Genomic DNA, 23495 nt, shown 5'->3' with positions numbered 1-23495 from the left:
ACTAATTATTAAAATTGTGGTTTAGTTTAAACATTTACAATTGTGAGCGGATTGCTGCAAATTCAGTAACAAAAAAACTGTTAGAAGCAGTTTAATCTACAAAATTACAGGAATACTAACATCTAAGTTTTCATAAAGCAAAACTATATGATGCTAAAAACCTTTCATTGTATTGTATATTACATATAATTATTCAAACTAATGCACTGATACAAGTTATCCTATAAGAGGAGGGTTAAGCTGGATGTGGACTGTGTAACATCCTTTTTACTTCTTATTTCTCTGAAAGAGAAAACAAAGAAACAAACGTGTTTATGTATTACAACAGATCACAGCAGCTAAAAGTCATAATTGAACAGAATATTAATAGTGTCTTTGGAGCCAAACAGAAAATATGATTCTGGCTTAAATAATCAAAGAAGTGGATTTCATACTCACAATCGATATAGGACTTGCATTCACCGTTTTTCGGATTTTCGGAAAAAAGCCGTCTGCAAAAGAATTTGGTGAATTGCTGCATTATTATATTTGCTTACTGGGACGTCAGTGTACAGTATTTTTTTTTGTTTCAAGCAGAATAATCAACAGATGTGATTAAATGATATATTAATGCAGCTGAGCCAAACTGTCCTACTGCAAGTGAGGTAAACGTACCTGCTGTGCTTTAAGCGGCTTGCTGTAAAAATCAGACTCTGCTGGTTGGTTTCCTCTTTGACTTCCATTCACCGCAACACCTGGGGGAGAAATTATCCAATATGCACTGCTGAACAGAGAATCATTCGGTAAAAGAAAATAAAGGACTCTCATTTAGCGTTGGTGAAACTCACTAGATCAAAACACAAGGCACTGGGGATTTGATTTAATAACACTTCCCGGAGGATTAATTTCCCAGCACTGCGACTGGAGCTCGAGAAACTACAAAGGCATGCAAACACAGATTTCCTCTGCGCGCGCTGAGATAAGTTTTTAAAGACTTACTTGCCGTGTGATGAACGATGTTGATTTTATCTGTAGGGAGAGAAGACTTTTTAAGCCATTTACAGTATACAGTTTAATACACTCATTTGTACCGGGGTTATTTATTCCATATACTTAATATTTTAAAGAAAACCAAAAAGTCTCTGCGATGACAGCACAGTTTAGCCCACATAGAATGTGAATATTTACCATAGACGCTGTCGTCTGCCTCTCTGTTGTTTATGATAGTGGCTCTCAGATGGCTCAGCTTCTGCTGTAGAGACAAAGATCAGTGCTTCAGTATTAGACTGACTGTACAGAAGGCATCCAGGTCTTTATACATTCTGAGATTTCCATGATGGATCCGTGTTATGTTTACACTGGCTAAGACAAAGAAAAGAGCGCGTTTCACAGACTCATCATAAATCTTTCGGTGCTTTCGTGGAGGTCCAGTGGAAAACATACTGCAAATATAGTCCAAGTATGCAACAACAGAGCAGAACAAAAGGGTGGAGGTAGTTTTACTGACGATATTAGTCCGCAGACCAATAAATCTGCTCTCTGTACTGCGCTGCATTTCAGAGAGCAATATACTTTTAACTGTTGATGATGTTGATGTTAAGGTGCTACCTTGATCATTTATCACTAAGTCTGTTATAAGATGTGAAAAGTAGTAAGAGTTAGTGCTGAAATGCCCAGGTGAAAGCTCCTTATATCAAATATTGAAAATTTGTGTAGCAGAACTGGTGACTCTTTAGTCGGACTTTGATACAGTGTGATCTCTGTTGCTCTACTCATTCTTCTCCTCGAGTCTTACATTTTGCAGGTATTGTGACTTGACTTCAGTGTTAGGCGGGAAACAAATTCCTTTAGCTTCTACAAAGGCGTCTACCGCTGTTTTACAACCTCATAACCTGTCTGTGTAACGCACAGCAGCGCACCGTAGACCAGACCTTATAACTTGCCTCAACAGGAAAAGCACAGGTGTTACTAATAACATTAAAAATGTGTCTCAAAAATGAGACGGCGCGCCAACAAAACCAGGACCCTGAAATAAAAGCAGGTACATGGAATTAGCGCATCATCTGTTTTATTATTTCCTACTCTGACGTGCCAGAAAGTATTAGGTGAAAAAGGTTTGTTAAGGCAGATTGAGCCCGAGCACTTCATTGTAAATTAACTGCAGTCCTGATGAAATTTACAGTACTGTGCGAAAGTCTCAAACCACCCTTCATGTCTTTATATTTTGCAGCAATTTATTCAAAAACCTGAAAACATAACTGGAAAGTGTATAAGGAGTTTGTGCTAACGAGCTCGAAAGTGAGTATTTGGCATGACCACCTTTATTTTCCTGCACACACACAACGCTCTGAGGCAAGCTGTCTTGTCAATAATCCTTTTTTTATCCAGGTAAAAATCTCATTGAGATTCAAATCTAATTTCCAAGAGAGACCTGGCATCATGGCAGCAAAAAGTCAAAACACAAACGCATAAGGGTGAAGTAGTCATCAGGAATAGTTCTCCAGGCTTCTTGAAGGACATTCAAAGCTCTTCTTTGGATGTTTTCTGCCTTTTGTTCTGTTCTCTGTCAAGATGATCCCACACTGCTTCAGTAATGTTGAGGTCTGGATTCTGGGGAGGCCAATACATGACTGATTATGTTCCATTATTTGTGTTTTCCTTTACCCAGTTATGCTTTTACTTTATTATCAGGGTGTTTGGGATCACTGTCATGCTAAAAAATTAAGCCCTTTTCAATCAAACACTTTTCAGGTTGAATTGTATGGTGGATCAAAATCTGATGGTACTTTTCTTTGTTCATAATTCCACCAATTTTGACAAGATCTACAACACCACTGGCTGAAATGCAGACCAAAACCATGACAGAGCCTCCACCCTGTTTTACAGATGGCTGTAGACTCTCACAGTTTGGATTCATTACTCTATAAGACGTCTTGCCACTGATTTTACGTCCAAATTGGCATACAGTCTCTTCCTGTTTCCCTTCCCTAAATAAAACTTCTTGACAGCTATCCTTCCACTGAAACCATTAGATGGAAGGTCCAGATGCATCTCATGTCCTGTGTTAGGTCTTTGGTGGATTATTTTTTTCTATTTCTTAAGGACTTAACTTTCTGTACTGCTCACTTTCTGTAGATAGTTTTTTTTTGTAGGCCTGTCACTTCTTCTTTTCCCCCCACTTCTCCAGTTTTTTGAAGTTTTTTATGGATGGATGGCACATCAAGCCAAGGCATGCCAAGTTTACGGCTAAAACCTCTTTGGGAATCACCTTGTTGGTGGAAAACTACATTCCTTTCCTACCCTGGTGTCCTAGTGTTGCACAGCTACCTGATAACGAACAGATACACCTTCCCATCATTCCCCTATCTGGAACTTAACAGCAAGTAACTTGTGTTGTGCTTCAAATCCTTCACTATAGCTGTTACAGTATTTTGATTGCACAAGTTTCACATTATTATTTATGAATTTATAAAGAATGCCAAAAAAATACTAGATAAAAATACCCCTCAAAACTGGACTGCGGAGCTATTAAAAACTGCTCTCCCTCTCTCTATCATTGCCTTCTTGGTTAACAACATAAGACGCCGATGCAGGGTAGCTTGCCGAAAGCTCTAGATTTGACAGACTTATTTTTTTAAGGCACAACAGCTGAAACCACCCAGGTCATGTGATATGTGCAGTTTGGTGTTTGAAGAATGTGTGCGTAGAGGCTCCTCGAGTTGCAGGTGTTGACGAAATAGAGTAGCTACAGGAAAAAAACGACAGCCAGATATTGTAAACATCATTTCTGCTACTTTGTGGTGCGTAACAATACTAGAAAACAGTACCATGTCAAAATTTACATGCTGCTGAAAATAAGAAACCCTTCCCTTCAAATGTGAGTTTGTCATATTTTTGGCCCCTCTGGCTTCCTGTACAATTCATAACAGAAACCCTATTTTGAATCAGCGATTCTTCACTTCTTTCTTTTTTCTGGCCTACAGAGATCTTTAAAACCCGAGGGACTGTTTTCTTTATTGTGACACATGGTTCCCCAGATGCATACCACACTTGCCTGATTATTCAGTATTTGTATTGTATCGTGTGTGGACCTGCTTGCTTCTTTCAGATCCCTTCATGTGAGTTCGGTCAGAGCATGCAGCGATCCTACCTGCTGCTTGGCATCCAAGTCTTTCTGAACGTGCTGCCAGTCGCTGAAGAGCTCGAGAGCCTCGTCCACAGTAAGCGAGCCTGCCTTCACCTGCTGCTGGAACTCAATGAGCTGCTGAAGCCCGTCTATCTGGTTTGGCACAAAGGTGTCGTAGGTGGTAGAGACACTGCCTTCTCGCCCGCGTGCTGCTGTAAACGACAAGCCCATAAAAACAATAAGCAGGAACGTTTCAACATGTTTACTGCTGTAGATTATAAAATAATCATAATGTAAGTCCTAAAATATCCACCCATAAATTAAATAGCTGATTTCTAGTTGGGAGAAGATAGAAGGAAGAAAAGCCCGAGTATAATACCAAAGCAGCTGGTATCCATAGTCGGGTAATGTGAGTTCGCTCGGCACATCTGTGATGTCTGTGAGTCACCGAGATTGTAAGTAATTTTCGTGGCGAGTGTGATGATCTGTGGACGTGTCATTCAGTGTCACTAATGGAACAGCGAGGCAGACAAATGGCTTCATCTCTCTGTAGGTGCTCACCATTGCAGTTCATCCTTTTTTTTAAACTTCTTAGCATGTGGCTTTGCTTAAATCATTTTATTGCCTTTTTTACTGCGTGTGTACCCATTACACTGCTGCTTTAATTACTGCCTTCCCCATGCTGATTACTGGAATATTAATCTGCTTAACAGAACACTACAAATTATTTCATAGCGTCTCCATTAACTTATATCATCCAGCAGGTAATTTTAATAGACAAAAAATTACAACAAAAAATTAGAGGAAAGTATTTATTAAAAAAATGATTGGCACATCTAATCTTAAGTGATGATATCAGTCGTAGCCAAAGAGGGAAATACAAGCAACTGTTTAAAGACATCACAAGCATGAAAAAAAGCATTAACTGCTTATTCTAGCTGCAGGGCTTGTTTGTTTCAAAGTTAATGAACTGCGACTGTCTGTCCCAAACAAAGCAAAGAGTAAAGCGGCAAAACATATCAAAGCTACTTGCATTAGTATGCAGGCGACTGCTTAGTCAAGCCTGAGAATAAAACCCTGATATATCTTCAGGATTATCTCAGCATGGGTCTGGAGACTGCAGATTTTTAGCAGGAAGTCTGCATCACTGAGGGCATGGAGTTTGAAAGATGCAGATGTTTGGATATCTCAGTGGTCAAAGCTTATTTAAAGCAGCACACAGGCAGAAATAAGGGAACGCTATCGGAAGAATGTCTTCATGCAGCAGTAGTTCATGGAGTTCTAGCTCTAGTTCAGGGGTCCGCAACCTGGCTCGCGCGCCCTTCAGCTGTGGCTCATGTGAGCTTTGAACGAAAAAATATTGCAAACTATACGAAACAATAGGAAAAAAGATTACATCTGTTATCCATCTGACTGTGTTGCGGCTAAAGAGGCTCTTTTGATGTTGAAGGTTGCCGACCTCTGGTCCAGTTTATACACACATATCCCAGAAGCCACTTTGTTGGTCCGCTTGTTCAACTGTTCATTAGTGCAACCAATTTAAGAGTCCAGCCCAGTACTGACAGGACGTACCTAATAAAGTGTGTATGCATTTAAATGATACCAACTGAAGGGCAAATTGTATATGATGAAACAGGATTAGCGCTGCTTTTTGTAAATGATCACATACGACTGGTTAGCACTGGTTTCCTAGTGATGTTATATAAGTTACAAATATTCAAGTAAAGTCCACGTACCTTAAATATTGTACTAAATGACTATTGTACACATTGATCACATGTTACTTATTGCTCTTATTACTATATATTACTCAACACCTACCTTGTTTAGAGGGAAGTGAGTACAGATCTCCATCGCCTGGTGTTTTCTTCCTCTGGAACACTGTTGATGCACAACAGTTTTATGTAACATTGTGCTAATAATGTGGTAAATATCTCTGTAATTTTCCACTAATTATCTTATTAGATAATACTACTAGAATGATGAAAACCAGATCTGAATCTTAAATTTTTTCTAATTTGTGCCTGCATTTTAACTGTCCTGCCACACGATGGAGCCATGATCTTATTTCAAAGCACCCTGCTTGTGGCTTGCTCGTAGCTTAGTTTAAAAAAAAACATCCAGTACTGTTTCAGAAATGACAAACGTAGTGACATCTGAATATATGTTTAAAAATCTCAAAATAAAAAATGCAGGATCTTGGCTCTTTGCAAAGAGACACAGTTGAGCTCTGAATTGAGTTAGACACTCTGAATGATGCTTTTGGTTTCCTGTCAGCTCTCTGAATGAAAGACTGCACTGTTTTAGCTGTCAGAGGCGGGGGAGCTGCGGCCGTGTGACCAACACTGGATTTCAAATTCAGCATCCACACCCTGGAAGATAATCCCAGCCTCTGACTCCGTCCTCTGTGACAGCATCTCCTCTTTTCCACTTCACGCTCAAACACGACCTCTCTTTCCTGCCTCGCTCATAATACAAGCCCGGCTTTGTGGCTTCATTCGGCCTCGGCGTGTCCATGTATGTTGCATGTGCAGAACTGCCTGCCCATGGGATTGAATTTCATTCACGTTTTCAGTCTCACTGAGCCCGAGATGTCGCTGCTAACAAAAAGAAGACTCCTCAGTGTTTCCACTTGTGCCGTGTTCTCCAATAACTGGCTCATCGCCTAATCCTCCACCGAGCCTCATCTCTGCCCTCACATCTTTGACTGCGGTGGTGGGAGTTAGGGGCAAAATGTGATCCTTGTGTGGTTTGAAGCTCCTCTGTCTCAATAGATGGAAACCTCAAAATCCCTCTCCTTTCTCTTGTGCGCTCTGGGGACAAGGACGATGGAAAACATGTGTAATGACTTATTCTGGCTGACTTGGCCTTGATCTGGCCAAGATTGGTTGCAGATGGCAGCCCGGTAGTTCCCTCTCTATTACTGAGAGGATGGTTGGGGTGCAGAGAACTCAGTGGTGCACTCAATTCCTTGTTTTGCTTCGTAAATCCCACCGGGAACGGGGTCGGCTCAGTAGATACAAGCAAGCTCACTAAAGAAAAAAAAAAGGGGAGCTATTTACTGAGCCGCTCTAATTAGTTTCGTCTATTTGAATGCACGTGAATGCGAGAGGCGGGCGTAATATTGTCTGCGGTAATAATTAATTGCGGCCCCGCGTGTTCATTTTTGCATTTGCGAGACGGAAAAAAGAGAAGCCACAGCTGTTTTAATGATTTATAAGCCTTGATAATACCAGTCACTTTTGGATGTTTCATCTTCATGAAATATTCACACAGCTGTAATTGAACAGTTAGGGACTGTGGGCTCTCAAGGCAGGCAAATGGGTCTTTCTCCAGACTCGCTCGTGTTTGTTTTGTGACGGGGAGCGACTATGTTCTTGCGGTTTCTGAAATCAAAACAAACTGCATCACAAAGCAAGCTCTCTTTTCTCTATTCAGCGCTCTGCAGCGCTCTGCTGATGGTGGCGATGCACATTCCAGGCCCTTCCTCCCCCCATCCTGCATAACTCAGAATCATAATCATCACTATTGTATCTGTCTGAATGAGTGATGCAAGAAAAGAGTCTCAAGTTACCTTGAGTGATGTAAGGGGTTTTGCTGTCCATCAACTGGGTGCCTTCAGGCCGGGGTGTGGGTGCTGGTGGGCGGTTGGCAATGGCCACTGCTTTTGCTTTAGCTGAATTCAGGATGGTGTCGTATTCACCATTCACCCCCAGCGGTGCGTAGAGATCTTCATCCTCCCCCTCTTTTTCCTCCACCTGTTGCAGTTTCTGTGTGTCTGTGATGGAAAGATTCCCTGACACACAGAGTGTTTACTGCACTAAAGCCTCAGAATCATAATGGATGCTGCACATGCCGTTTTTGTTTTGTTTTTTTGGCCACTTGTCATTTCACAGCTGATCAGAAGCAATGCTACACGATGTCCCCATCATTGAGGGGAAACGAAATGAAAGGAAACACAGTGTAATCATATGCCGGGGGGCATAAAACAATTCCATTACTGGCTTGCCTTCTGCCCTCGCTCCACTTCCCATCAGTTGCTCACTCACCTGCACTGCACATCATTTCGTACACGCTGGTATCGTCATTGTCCCCGCCTGAGCCAGACATATTCTGCAACAACAACAGAACACCGAGATGCATTTCTTGCGCCCGTCCAGGAGGCCACTTTAAAGGATATTTGTCTTGCATTGTGATACAGTGCAGCAAAATGTGGATTACTCCTTAGCTCGCTCTCCCTACTTTGCCCGCCGGCTCTTTTTCTCACCTGCGTTCTTAGGCTTAGAAATTGAAAGCTCAGAGCACAGATGACTCTCCACACACCACCACAGGCTGATATCTTCTTCCGTGCACTGATTTGATATTCAGCATTTCATGTCAGCTGTGACAAACGTCCAGATTATTAATCGAGCTTTCTCACTGCATCTGTTAGGACTTGTGGAAAAGCAATTTCAGGGGGCCATAATGTGAATTACAGAGGTGTGCTTGTTACCCCGCCTGCTGGCTAACAGAAACCCGTTTTCTCTCTGACAACAAAAGCTGCAGCAGACTAGGCCTCTTCGCTAATAGCACGCTGAGGGACAGACAGGGGTATGATCAGGGTAATTATGAAATCAGACTATCTTCCCTTTTCAGTCTAAACATATCATTTAGTGAGCAATTCAAGACCCCTTTGCTCCATATCAGACCGCATCTATAATTAGGATGAGAAACAGATAATGATTTGCTGCCATATTTCAACTTCTGATAGAGATGCACATTCTGATATGGCTAACAGAAAAAAAACAGACAGTACCACTACATTTTTAAATAAAAACAGCTTTTACTGCATTGTAGCTTTTCCATCGAAAGAGTGAATATGCAATAATATCTACTGATTACAGCTGACCCCGCTGCCGCTTTACGAGGATACATTGTGAATGCAGCAATGTAAATCTGCAGAATGCATGAGATACAGCTCATTTGGATCAAAACATCCACCATATAACCCGCCCTGCTGCGTGTGCCGTTCCCAAGCAACACAGCAAATCATGACTCAATTAGAATATTGCACTGTTCCGAGTACTGCAAATTACACATTGGCTGCCATGAATGCATTACTTAACAGTAGAGGTTCATAACAAGCCCAACAGGTGGAAGGGACGGGTTAATTACCACCACTCGATCATTGAATTTTAATAGTCAGATGCTGTGCCGAAGCACAGTGTGGTATTTTCAGGGGTAGTTCTGGACCGAGGAGGGGTATTTGTTTACTAACCACAAATGCTAAATCATTTTAAAGATGCCTGAAACTGCAGAAGCCCCATTCATTCCAAACAAATTCAATATGAACTTCCGCAGTCCAGACAGTATACATCTAACATGGGATAAGGGCCGTAAATCTGCCTTTAACGGCTGAAATGGCCAATTCACAAGCTTGCTCTTCGCTCGGCTCTCAGCTTTAGCGTGCTCGCTATCTTTTTGCATACTGGTGTCAGCATGGGAGTGTTTGATGTGTGGCAGATTGCAAAGTGTAAAGCTGAACATCACACAAGTGCTGTGCAGTTAAAAATCTGTCCAACTTTTTTTTTTTTTTTGGCATAGAACAGCTAGTTGAGCTGGCGAATAAATACTTCACACTTCTGTAAAGCTAATTTTGCTCAGGAATGTGTTACCTTCGCACTTTTCTTTTCACACAAAGCCAAACATGTATTATTGAAGGCTAACACAGCAAGCATAAATCAGTTGTGCTTACATCAATCTGCTGTCAGTGGCAATGCTAAGATGTCGGTTACATGTTTACCATAGTTGACCTATTCTTATATTAAATAACAAACAACTGGGAATAATGTTCCAGAGGGAGAAGGTTTATTTTTAAACCAGCATTTTACTGTAAAGAAAATGCCTACTTTGATATATCAATAATTTATCCTTCTTTAAAGGTGACTTGATGCTAAGTGACTGCCCCAAAACTAAATTAAGCTAGCACTAGCTTATGTTAGCGAAAGTGCGTATCAGACAGATACTGATAGTGACATTTTCTAATGGCTCATCATATGTGTTACTTTGTCCTGAATGAGACTATTAATTATTTGTTCATTGATTTCCATGGCACTCGCATGGCATACAGTTAGCATCTCAGTGTATACCTGAAACGCCGCTAAAGAAATGTGTAAAGCTGCACGTGGGTGTTCAGATGAACTCGTTTTCTGTTAGTTAGAAGGCATGTGGACTAAGGAGCAGTGAGAAGAAGAGACTATGCAAAGTAAAAGCTTGACTAGAGTTGTAATATTCACTGAAAACATTATACAACATTAACACTTTAGAACTTTTATGTTACTACCAACATAAGTCGACTGTAACATAAGCGTTATTGTACAAAAACTCATCCATTCATCTATTTTCTTCTACTTACCCAATTCAGGGTTGTGGCGATTCACGCTCACAGCTATGGGCAATTTAGAATCACCAGCCCAACAGGTGGAAGCCCAATTAACCTAACCCCACTAACTTCATGTTTTTGGACTTCGGGAGGAAGCCAGAGTACCCGGAGAGAACCCACACAGACACACGGAGAACGTGCAAACTCCACACAGAAAGACCTAGGCCACATGGTGGATTCAAACTCAGGACGTTCTTGCTGTGAGGCAAGAGTGATAACCACCAAACCACATTACTTTAACCAAGTATACCCCATATCATAAATACAGTTTGAGTAAGTTTGAATCTAGTTGTGATTTCACTGTGTAGAGATCTGTGTTTCCACAGACGTGCATTAGAAATTAGAGTGCAGAGGTGCTTCAATGGATAGCCACTGCCATATCTACGCATATATGTCTCTATCAATATTTACCATACTATGCTGAATAACATCGTCATGCCAACATTTGCTAATTAGAAACAAAGTCGAGAGATTCATCATGTAGGACTGTGAGATAAAACAACATCAACCTAATCTGTTTCACTAGAAACTTTGTCAAGCTGACTGAACGATGTACGAATTCAGGGGATTGCTAAATTCAGGCTTCTTCAACCTGTTAATATCTGCAAAAGCTTTTGATGGAGCTCCATCCAGTAGCTGATATATTTCAAGTGTTTCTAAACCAGCTATGCTAGTCCGGAGGAATAAGTGCTTGGTGAAGTGCAATGGATATGCAACATATAGTCTGGTAATGAGTGGTAAAACAGCGTTTTACTTGAGGAATATGCAAATGTTAAGCAAATCTCTGGAGCTGACGCATATTACCGTGCAGTTACTAATAAACCAAACACCTTATGCAAAATATGGTCAGCTGATATAACAAATCTCACGACCAGAGTCTAGGACGTCACCTAATTTGGATTTTGTGAATTTGAATAGGTGGATACACGAACAACACATAAAACGTTCTTTGTAGCCTTCGGGTGGTGAAGTTGCTAGCTGATTTGTATTTATCGAGTTGTGCTCTGCACTCAAAGCGCACACAGTGAAATCTTGCAGCATGAGCACAGAGTCCATCGAAATGCCAAGTGACACTCAGCCAGATTTGTGACCCAGTTCTGAAATATTAAATAAGGAATATGCTGGCTTGTGTAAGTAATTGAGTGAGCACATTGCAGTCTGAGGACATAAACATTGTTGATACCAGCGGAGCATTTTCTATATTTGTATTCTAGTTATGCTCTCCCTGAATAATTCAGCTTTCCCCTCTGGAGCAGTTCACAGCTAATTAACAAAGAAGTGTGGTGCCGGGGCAGACTAGTGGATCTAACGCAGGCCCTGTGAGTGATTCGGCCCGTCTATGAAGCAGGGGGCCAATCCATCTAGGATTTATTGACAGAGTGCTGCTACGCTGACGCCCAAATCACTGATGCATCATGGGTTGATTAATTGGAGGTGGTGGGGGGAAACACTGCAGATGATTTAATGAACCGAGGACAAAAAAAAAAGGAACAAAACCCACAACACAATCATGGCTCTCATAATTTCTCCTCCAGGCCACATGCAAGCACAGTATGTGTTGTTTTTAGCTGTCGAGATGAATACCCTCCAATAAAAACTGCCAAGAAATAACACTTTCGTCTGTGTGCTGTATCTGATGTCTGTTAGGTTGTAGCTATAGACTCCTTTTTGATAGACCTCCGTATGACTCGACCGCTCCTCTGTCAGTTCCGCTCCAACGACTTATTGTACACTCACAGCGAGCACCCGCTAGACCGCTCTGATCGAACCTCGCTCACTATGCACTCACTCTCAATTAGCAGCGTTGCCAGGGGGATAAATACATTTGCAACAGCTGTTGGAGTGCCAGGGCTTTCTATAGGTTAGGCCGAGGCATTAATAAAGCAAAAATGTTTTCGACATCATAAGGAAAGATGAGGGGAAATTGACATTTTCTGACTGAGCATTAAGTATGTCTGAAACAACCTGATTGTAATTTGTCTGATTGGCTGCCGTAGCTTTTATTTTTTCCTCTGTTTCTTTTTTCTTTGTCTTCTGTGCCTCCCTGTCTGTGTCTCTTACCTCCTCTTTTATTTTGAAGTATATTTTCTATGTTGTTGTTCTTTTGTTTGGTATATCTGTGCTTCATTCCTCTTCCCCACAGAGTGTATTTAGTTTGTGCTGTCACATGAAGCTGGTTATCTGCTTGATAAGATAACCCAGAATTTATCGATCTAGCTATGAGTGTGTTCACATAAAAAGGGGGTGACATCTGACCAGTCACAAACGGATAAGGATCTCTGGAACATAACCTGTTCTGGAGCAGATGATGTCTGCAATCTCTTAAGAGGTTAACAATATGAAAACACACAGTTAGCCCTGAAGTTACCTGAATAAGCCCAAAGCTCATCATCTTCTCTTAAGCTGATTTTATTTTTATTCCTTTTGTGGGGATTTTTGTGTTTTTCAATTCAGTTTTATTTATACAGCGCCAAGTCACAAAAACAGTTGCCTCAAGGCACTTTATATTGTAAGGTAGACCTATATATAATAATACATATGGAGAAAAACCCAACAATCATATGACCCCCTATGAGCAAGCACTTTGGCGACAGCGGAAAGGAAAAACTCCCTTTTAACAGGAAGAAACCTCCGGCAGAGCCAGGCTCAGGGAGGGGCGGGGCCATCTGCTGTGACTGCTTGGGATGAGAGAAGGAAGAGAGGATAAAATACATGCTGTTGAACGTCCTGTCTCCTTCCCCTCGCCCGCAGTGCTGCCCTTAACTAATCCTGGTTCTGTTCAACTTCCTGTTAAAATTGAGTTTTTCCTTTCCGCTGTTACTAAGTGCTTGCTCAAAGGTTGTTGTTTTTTGATTGCTGGGATTTTCTCTGTATTATTGTGGGGTCTTTACCTTTACTATACAAAGGGCTTGTTGTGATTTGGCGCTATATATACATAAATGTTGATGTTTCTATTCAGGTTTTGAGGTGTCTCTCTCTGAAACACTATTTGTTTTCATAAGAATGAGTGCACCTCTGTGGACATTTGTGGAAAACATACTTATCCTTACTGATACAAAATAACACTTTTATTTAGAGCTTTAGGTAGGAAGATTTGGTAACCTCACTTAAGAAGCTTGTGGGTATCATGAGCAATCAAACCTTGCTCAAAATTGATGTTCGACTACCTCACAACAGTGTACCAAAGATATACCGCTCCGGCTAAAATGAATACACTGAAAAGCTTTTGAGGTTCACTGACAGCAGATGTGCAATGTTGTGTAATATTTGCATTACACACTGGAAAAAAAGGACCCGCTGACCTTTCTGTAACACTGGGTGCGTGATGTGTGTTTTTGCTTTGTTTTTTGGTTTTGTTTTGTTTTTAAATATATATATAAATAATGTCCTCACGGCCTAATGAAATTAGTATCGGAAAGAACATTGTGATTCTACAGGTTTATCAAGTAAAGTGAGGTAGGTGCACGCAAGGAATCTATTAAATATGGATTACCTCTAATTAGCGCGTGAGAGGCTAACCTGCGGCTCAGGCGCGAGCGCGTCTGCACAGCGAAGTGGAAGGTTGAGCGGGAAGATGATCTCCGCATTAACATGACAAAATGGCAGCTGTTACGCAAGGACATTTTTAACATCAGCGGCCGCATTAATTGTCTGAATGTATGCAGACGACCTGTGCTGGGAGCCATTGTGCACGCATGAACAAACACCGTCTTTCTAATCTCTGTGGGGGTGTTCCATTAGGAACCTCACAGGCCAGATATATTGAAGATGGGAGGAGGGAGCCCACCATCCATGTGCTAACTGAGTCATGATCTGGATATAAAGACGCAAGTTAGGAGGGAGTGTGTTCGCCCCTCCTCGCTTTCAATCCTTCCTATTCTCTCCATTCCTTTCATTATTGATAAGGGACCAGTCACTTATTGTCCTGCTGCCGTACTCATTTCAGTAAGAGCATTCCTAAGTGCTGCACTGCTTACCCCGGCTTTTAGATCTCAAGAACAAACGTCTATCTTGCTATTTTCCTCAACTGTCAGCAAGTAACTGGAATTCAGCTTACCTAAAATGACATCCAAGCAGCTCTGTAACAATGATTAATGGATTCACAGCTTTTTATTAAAATTAGAAATCACTGAGCCGGAAAGCTGCAATCAGATATTGTGATTTTTCTAATAATGTCTTATGAATGTCTTGCATCTATGGAAGGTTAATAAGCCAGAAGCATGATCTAACTTGTTGCAAGGATCAATTCCACATGGAATAAGAGTCAATATGAGCCCAGAAGATGAAACGCACACAGCGAGAGTGAAAGAAGTCTTATAAGGACGTAGTTACCAGCATCTCTTTCAGTATGACGTGAACCTCTGTGTGGCCGTGACTCTTGGCAATCTGAACGGGAGTCTGTCCGTGACGATTGGCCGTGCGGAGTGTTCTTACAGCACCTGGACACTGCAGGAGGAGGCTGGAGACATTTCTGAAGCCGTACCGAGCGGCAAAGTGGAGGAGCGAGGGCACCTCTGCACGGTGGAGCTCTGCGGGGGATGTTTGAGAGTTTAGGTCTTGGAAAGGAATTTCCATCCATTACATTAAGGCTGAAATTGAAAATGAGCTGCTGTATCACGTAATAGCAGCAGATACCTCTGCCTTGTGATAACTTGACGGCGATCTAGTGCAATGTGGGTAATCTAACACATCCAGGAGCGTCAAAGAAAGACAGCTTGGAGGTACTTATTGACCTGTTTGTCATGGCAACATTTCCCTGTGCCCTTTTCAACAGAGTTAAGAATCAATCTCAGTGGCTGATGAAGCCATCAATCTGCCACATAATGAGCCAAGTAATAATGGAAGGCTTTTTTTCCCCTTTCAAAGTGGATACTGCGCTTGATGCAAGTGGGACCTATTTCAGCTGTGTGCATTTTGTTGAATTCACGTCATTGCTTCAAGACATGGCCAGGAAAGAGAGAATTAGGTAGACATTATAGTGCAGCAATGCGGCACCTAATATAAATGGCCTGATCTGACACTTTCTGTTGTCATAACCTGCCGCAGCTTGTATCAGCTACACGTTAGACGTATTGATTTGTAGCTTCTGTCTGAAGGAAAAATGTTTTCCACACAATTAGGGATCGTGTAACTACTGTGGTTTGGACTGTGGATCTTCTGACAATCAAACAAGAGTTTTGTTTTTATACATTTTATATACCAGGTTGGGTTTTTCTGTCTTTGCGATTACTCAGCAGATGCTTTTTAATGTAAAGTTCAGACTAAGCAATCCACCATGGAGAGCTGTACCTCTTTCAGGTGCGTTTTCACACTGCAGTCCTTGAAAGCCTCCCGTGGGCATGTTCTCCAACAGCATGGAGGCCAGTTTCTGATCCAGCGTGTTCACAGAGGACACCTGAAAAGCCTGAAATGCAAACACAGTCTAGTGAGTAATGGCTGTAAAGAAAAGCTTGCAGCCTTTTCTCTTAATGACCAGGCTGGAGGCCTTTTTTGTTTTTATTTGATGAACGAATTAAACATATGGATTAAAAAAAAGTACAATGGAACTGTTGTTGATGTTATACTGAATTTACAGTAGAGAGACCATAAAAGTGCCAGGTTGATTTTTAACCACACACACATCAGAGGCATGTCCGGGCCTTTAGTTTGAGATTGTCTTGGCAAATTCTTCTGCTGGCGTGCCTCGAGTGTGCCTCTTCAGCAAAAGGGATCTAATCAAATCAAGTGTTCATGGCTCCAAGACAGCTGAAACCTGCTGTCCTTTAATTTCAGAAAGGAGATGGTGAATGGTTGTTCATAAAACACCAGAAGAAATATGCTGATTCAATCTAATGGATGTTTTCCCACATCTTTGTACTTTTAGGCTGTGTTCTGAGGTAGTGATTGACTAATTTTGATGAGTGAGTTGCATAATCGTGAGTCACTAAGTAGCATTGTGCAGTACCTCAGAAGAGTTACTTCTATTGTTAAGGGGGAGTCTGGAACAGCAGTTAAAAGTGCTCTAAACATGAGTAAGTTAATGATTGACTGCAGGTATTTAAATATATTTGCAAGTGTTATATGTTTGAAGTCCCACTGCTGTTTCTGTGCACACATATAATGTGAGCTAAGAGCCAGTCTTTAGTACAATTATTTAGTACAAAAACCAAATGTTTTCTTGTTTTAATGGTTCCTCAATTTAATTGTCCACCTCTGTAAAAATAGTTAGAAACAGACTCTAAAGAAAGGATGCGGAAATAGAAACAACAGAGATCACTGATGTATGTATAATGAGGAAAATTTCCCAGTTCAGCACTAATCCTTTCTGGGGGAAGTAGTGGAATTTCCCATTTTAAAACTCAGATAAGGCATTTATTCTTTATTCTTTACCCACATATCATTTATGGCTTTACCTGACACATGAAATCTACAGGGTCTGTTACCCTCGAGAGCAGACACGCGATTTCTTCGATGTTGTTGTAGTACTGCAGCTGTGCATCATTCAGCGGTGCTCCACCGCTGTAGACAGTCACTCCTACATTTCCTGCTGGAAAATCTTCAGTAAAAACACACAGATAACACACAGGCATGGTCAGAGAAGATACTAAGATTTTTGTGTGTGACCAAGTTGTTATCACGTGCCAAGAAGTTACTTTAGCAAACAGCCTATTATCTTGGTTCAACTATTTAGTCCCTTGTATACAAAGATAAATGACTCATTCAAAGAAGATCACTTCGTAGGACTTTAGAGGCTTCACACAAGACAGAATAAAGCTTCATTAATCATACAGTCATCACAGTATTTTATTGTTTTGTTCACCTGGGGCGCTGACACATAGGATCCTTTCATTCCAGCGGAGAGGCTTCACTCTTAGCGTCCGACTCTTACCCGTAAACTCAACTTCAGTGTCGGAGCCAGCCACCTCATTTTTTAGAAGAATGAACACTTCCATAGAGCTCTACCAAACAGACAGTACACACGTTACATGTGCTTTGTGAAAAAAAAGGTTTACTAATGACTAGATGAGTTTCTCACCCCACAGGGAACTCTGGAAGGAACCACCATAATGCTGGATCTGGCGCTGTCAGCTCCAGACAACTGCATCTGCACCCCCTTCAGCTCTGATGCTGATGGTTTGTGTGTCATGGGGTTCATATTTGCTGCTGAGGCTGAAAAAGATAGACACTCAATAACATGCTGAACTATGCACTGAGAATTTCTACAAAACACATTTTTCAAATAGCAGTAGCTATCTGAAACATGTGTTTTAGTTACTGGAAGATCCCAGATGGTTGTTCTGCCACTTTGGCCCGAGCTGTAATATCTTGCCGACAGTCAAAGACATTGTCATGGTTGTCGACAGCATTATAGAGCCACTGGTGGTTAGCAGAGAATGAATTCCTGTAGCATTAGGATAAGTTTCTTGCAGTCGATTTTGTGGAAATGTCTAAGCATGTACCTATACTGACTCTGTACAGCACCACAGTGGATCTCTCAATATGTGAACTCTCAATATGAGGTCTGCTGGTCATACTGTTTTTCTTTGTTTCTTCAACCATCGTTCCTAGATCTGCTTCACATTTGATAATCAGGTGCTGGAGATAGCAAGGCAGAAGGTTGCAGCAGTTCACATTGTCACCATTATGCTCCCGACTCTTAAAAACCTTGCCACCTTGGAAACACACTCATCTGCTGCCTTTAGAAACCTCCTGCCAAGCTTGCCTACTCATTGGTTCTCACTAACCCACTAACTAACCTGCTCACCAGCCAACCCACAATCTGCCTATTGCTCTTGCTTACATTGGCTTTGCCACCAGCTTCCCACAGACCATCCTCATAACTTCATTCTGATAATCTCCTCTCTGGCATCTTAGGCAGTTTCTAGTCTTCCTAGAAGACTAGTGGACATCGCGGCAAATTGCTGACAATGCTGAGAGAAACTGTAAATAAACCCAAGAGCTATATCTCAGATTCTATGTGCCTCAGTTAGCATGCTAAATGTTAAAGGTCATGACAGTGCAATTATAAAAAAAAAAACTGAGCAAGTGTGATTTGTTTGGTGGTTGTTTGGTGGGGTGGTTAGGAGAAAGGCTCGTGTCTCTAAAGGAACATGGCAGCAATGCTTAGGTCTACAAAGTTGCATCTGAACAAAACAAAAGAGTTCTTGAATAAGGTCCTTTGAACAGATGAGACTGACGTGGAGGTGTTTGGTCATAATGTGCATGTAATACGTCATCCATAATGCGTCATGTTTGGAGAAAACCAAGTGTATCAACACCTCATGCTAACTGTCAAGCACAGTAGTGGAGGGGTAATGGTTTGGGCTTATTTTGTAGCCATGGGATCTGGGCAACATGAAGTCATTGAGTTGACCATGAACTTCTCTGTATACCAAAATATTACTTAAATAGGAGGCTATCTGTCATGCAGCTAAACTGGCTGAAACTGAGCTACACAACAGGATAATGATCCCCAGCAGAGCAGCAGAATAGTTGATAAAGAAAAGGATCTATCTGCTGGGCCAAGTCACACTCCAGACTTAAATCTGATTGAAATGCTGAGTCCTTAAGAGAGCTGTGCATAACAAATGCCCACAAACCACAATGAATTGAAGCAACGTTATAAAGAAGAGGGTGCCGAAATTCCTCTATAATGACTTGAGAGACTGAAAAATACATACAGCAAACAGTTAATATAGCTGCTAAAGGTGGTGCTAAAAGCTGTTGAATCTTGGGGTGTAATTTTAAGACCTGGTGAGAACTTGATGTTGATTTGCTGTCATGTCCTAACATGTAAAACCTGGAAAAACTGGCAGAGGCTGTACATTGGTTGTATGGCTGCCAGGGGAATGAAGGCAATGATGTTTACTGATGATGTGACTGCTGACAAAAGTAGCAGGATTTGTGAAGTGTACAGGGTTATGCTCTCTGCTCAGATTCAGCCGAATGGCTTATGACCTAAAGCATACTGCAAAGGTTTTCTCATGGCAAAGAAGTTGACAGTTCTTCAATTATCAGGTCAGCTGCATGTATACTTTGTCAGGTATAATACTGGGATAAAAATACTGTATGAGCATGTTAGCATGCTAATGCTAGCCTTTTGCTCAAAACATCGGTGTGCTCAGAAGAAACTGATAGACCTGCTGCCATGGTTACATGATGTTCTCTTGTCGTTTACTTACCTAACCTAGCATGGTAAATAGAGTTTTTAATTTGATGATTTCACATGTGTTTGAAATAGAAAATCTAAACTCTCCTTTTTCATTGGAAACAGCCTGACGCTGATGCATGTAGGTACAGAAACCAGTAAAGAAGTACGCTTACTTTACGTGGGGTACGCACTTATCAAACACCCACATGTCTGTTGCATGTGTCAACAAACAAACAGCTTCATCCTGCATTAATAGTGAAGGTGCTTCTGGGTTAAAGTGTAACTGTTTATAGGCTCCCGCTCTGAACCACTTCTCTGTACCGCTGCAATGAAGCAATGCTGTAAGTGCTATTGAATTTGCATGGCTCACAATGAGTAATCAGTGGTGTCTGAATGTGCATCAAATGTTCCTCCTGCTCCCACACCTGTTTAAATAGAAGCCCACTCCTCCACTTTATGGTTTTATACAAATAGTGTAATTAGGAAAAAAACAGGAAAGGAGGCAGAGGATAATTGGCGGGGCAGATGAGGACATGGTAGTGATACACGCAGTTTCACCAAAGATGTCTCTGCAGCTGCTCCTAACAAATATTGGATCTTCAAAATGCACAATTCTCATGAAAAAAAAAAACTGAGTAAACAGGTTTCCAAGCTGCTCAGGCATTCTAGCAAATAACGAGCACTCGTCTCTCCTCGCATTTATTACAAGGGAACAGCAAGGACATTTGTCCTAAAGGAAGGGCAGGTTGAAAAAGCTGTTCCGGGTTTTCAAAGCTGAGATCAGCACTGAGCCAAAAAAACATGTTTTTAACTGTTTGTTTTTAACTGTCATGCATTGAGATATTTTGCATGCTATTTGAATTCAAATTCAAACCTTAAACTTCAAACATAATTTTTAGAGAAACACTAGGTAGCGTTAAGACTGGAATAACAGTTGGAATGATGTTGAGCTCAAAATATGAGATGTGACAGAGTTGCGGGGTATTTCACACCTGACTGGTTCATGAAATAAGATCAGAGACCTCATGGGGTGGCAATGATAAAAGATACCAATAGTTCAGTTTTACTCATTATCCACTCTGCAGGAGATGGTTGATTTGCTTTTACCCATTCTTTTGCACTTTAGCCAATATTAGCATTCCTCAAGTCCTATAATCTTCTACCAGGCTAAAGACAATGGTGCTAACACAATATATGGTCAGTGATTTTAAAAAGATTCCATACCTTTTCTCACAGTGTCCATCACAGTGGACAGGTATTCAGAGGCGTCTTGTTCACTAGAGATCTGCGTGCACTCATCACCGTTCAGAGGCACCAGCTCTAGCAGGGGGTTCAGGCTCTCCACCCCACATAGCAGAACCACCACATGAGCCGCAGGACTCAACACGCGTCCCAGGAAGAAGCGTTTCGTCGGGCAAAGACCCTCCAGCAAGCCCTTGGAAAGGATTAGGAGCTTGCAGGTATACTGGACGAGCCTCAGGAAATCACCCTTCGGACTGGTCGCTGCAGCAATGTCATAGCAGCAGATCCCAGCCTCTGAGATGGGACCAGTGAAAACTGACTGTAGGTAGGTAGCCCATTGCTTTGCCTCAGTGTCGTAGACGATCAGCAAATCCCCAGCTATATGAAGAAAAAACGTTATGGTTTCAGTATTTTATGAAACAACATTATCTAGACTTTTCTGGAGCTGAGCCACATAGAGGTAAACTGCCAAAGTAATCCCTGTTTATTTAAATATATAAAAACAAGTGAAATACAGAAATTATTGATCTGGTGATGACAACAAAATCAATCAAAAAGCATTAACTACAAAAATCACATACTACACAATCATTTTTCACTATCCAAGATAAAATAGTAATAATGGGCTAATTAATAAATAATATGAAAAAGTAGCCTACCTGTGTGGCTCATGTCTGCGGTGCTGCTTGTGTGCAAGGCTGACTTCACAGTAACTGGATGGCTATTGTCAGGAGGCGTGCAGATAAGAGGCTGTTTCCGTGCCAAAGCAGACAAAGACTCAGCTATGATGACCAGGAAAAAGTTAGGCTTTGATGTTTTGCTTAAAATATACATAAATAGTTGCTTGATATACGCTATGAAGTTAGTCTAATTGAGAAGTTACACAACTTTTTACTTTTTGTCCTTTAACGTGATTAGAAATTTCCCAACAGACCATAAGAGATAAGGACATCAGAGGTTTAGTTTTGCTCTTAAAATGATGCTGACACCATAAAAGCTGGCGTGTTGTGCGTAAAAGGGAGTTATAAATTTATAGTCATAAAATAATAAATAAAACACGATGCTGAGGTAATGGAGTAAACATTATCTAAAGAGGGCGGCACATTAAGATGAAAAAGATTGTTGTCAGTGTTTGTTTACATCTTTCATGCTGAAAAATCTAATTTGTGTGGAGCGTTTTTGAGTATCACCTTATCACGTTGTATCGTAGACATGCCAAATAAATTTTATGGTATCCCTTATAAAGACAAAGTAGGCATTCAGGTAAGCGAAAGAGGAAAACAGAAACCAACAAAAGGTCATCGTCAAGCAGAGCTTGAGTCACAGACTTGACCGGAGTTTAATTAAGCCTGGGTACAAAACAAAGTGTTAGAACCCGAGGCGTGTTAAAATTAATGATCTGATGCGAATGCCTCCCGTACAGCCAGAAGTTTAAAAAAAGAAAAGGATTGTCTGACCTACCAGGCGCAAAGCTTCTCATTGAGAGAAATGTAAAAGTTAGGGCTTCATTAACTGCCTCCACCTGCCAAACAACTGACTCATACCACACAGGTGTCTCATTAATAGCAGTTTGCAGCCGTTTATGTCCTTTCAGTGTTAGAGGGGCGACTGAAATGTACAAGTCGAGAAAATGAGCAGGTGAAAGTTGAGGTCTCCTTCATGCAAATCACTGGCTCCGTCTATCTGGTGACTCACCGGCCACAGATCTTCCTGTTCCTGTACACGCAGATCCAGACTGGTTCACTCAGATTTATTCATTTGTTTTTATTATCGTTATTTTTTTGTTGCCAAACTACGCTGATGAAACCACTAAAACAGAAAACGATTGTATTCTGTATGAACTATTCTGCATTTGGAGGAAGCCCAGCTGAACATAGTTGACAATGAAGCGACAAGCACCTAAAAACATGTAGTCAAATAAAAATGGCCTTAAACCTGACCTCAGATCAATGACTCACTGTGTACAAACACGTGAAGCTGCAGATCCTGTCCTGAGGGTGGTGCCAGTGGGAAAGACATAGAGTAGTTGAAATTAAAAAAAAAAGGTTTACCTTCATGGAACAATGAATGTTCCTATCATTTTCTTTTAATTAATTAATTTATTTATTTTCAGAAAATGTGTCTGTTAGATAGGGCAAAGTACAGACAGGTGAAAAATATAAAGAAAAATCAGTATAAAAAGGTCTTTCCCGTATGTGTTCAGCTGGGCTGAGATCCAGTCGCTGTGAAGACTGCCCCTCATAACCTGTATGAGGGGTTACTGACATCAGAATAAAACAGATTCTTCATATGATTAAAATGATCAATAGGAGCAGTTTTATATTGATTTCCTTTGATCGTTCCCTCTGGGGAACATGTATACCCAAACCTGGCAACCACATTACCCTGGAGCATAACAAAGTCATGAGAACCTTTCACTTTAAGGGTCAAAGGTGAATTCTTTGTCTTCACTTTGTCACATGCTATCTTTGCAAATATTGATTTATTGTCCCAGGGTTGCTGCAAGAGGATGCACATGGAGAATCTGATGTAGAAAGGTCAGGGGGACCTCTTATATATAAGCATTAAGGAATCCTTTACTTCTCAGTTACTGTGAG

The 23495-nt window shown here is 41.2% G+C and overlaps 1 protein-coding gene across 1 annotated transcript; it reads right to left on the bottom strand.

The window, feature by feature from the left end:
- Positions 1-129: 129 nt before the first annotated feature.
- LOC113018620 (B-cell scaffold protein with ankyrin repeats) lies at positions 130-21732 on the bottom strand. Its single transcript, XM_026161807.1, has 16 exons — positions 21558-21732; positions 20881-21276; positions 17542-17675; positions 17326-17464; positions 16919-17061; positions 15816-15930; positions 14859-15055; positions 8155-8218; positions 7680-7901; positions 5927-5986; positions 4130-4317; positions 1168-1231; positions 979-1008; positions 655-734; positions 439-491; positions 130-282 (listed from the first exon to the last, which is right to left on the bottom strand). The coding sequence occupies exons 1-15, from the start codon at positions 21730-21732 to the stop codon at positions 459-461; spliced, it is 2040 nt and encodes a 679-aa protein (XP_026017592.1). The 3' UTR covers positions 130-282; positions 439-458.
- Positions 21733-23495: the final 1763 nt, after the last annotated feature.

The sequence above is a fragment of the Astatotilapia calliptera genome, chromosome 3 (genome assembly GCF_900246225.1).
Source record: "Astatotilapia calliptera chromosome 3, fAstCal1.2, whole genome shotgun sequence".
Taxonomy (NCBI): Eukaryota; Metazoa; Chordata; class Actinopteri; order Cichliformes; family Cichlidae; genus Astatotilapia; species Astatotilapia calliptera.
Note: the sequence above shows the minus strand (reverse complement) of the source record. Positions and strands in the feature narration are given on the sequence as shown.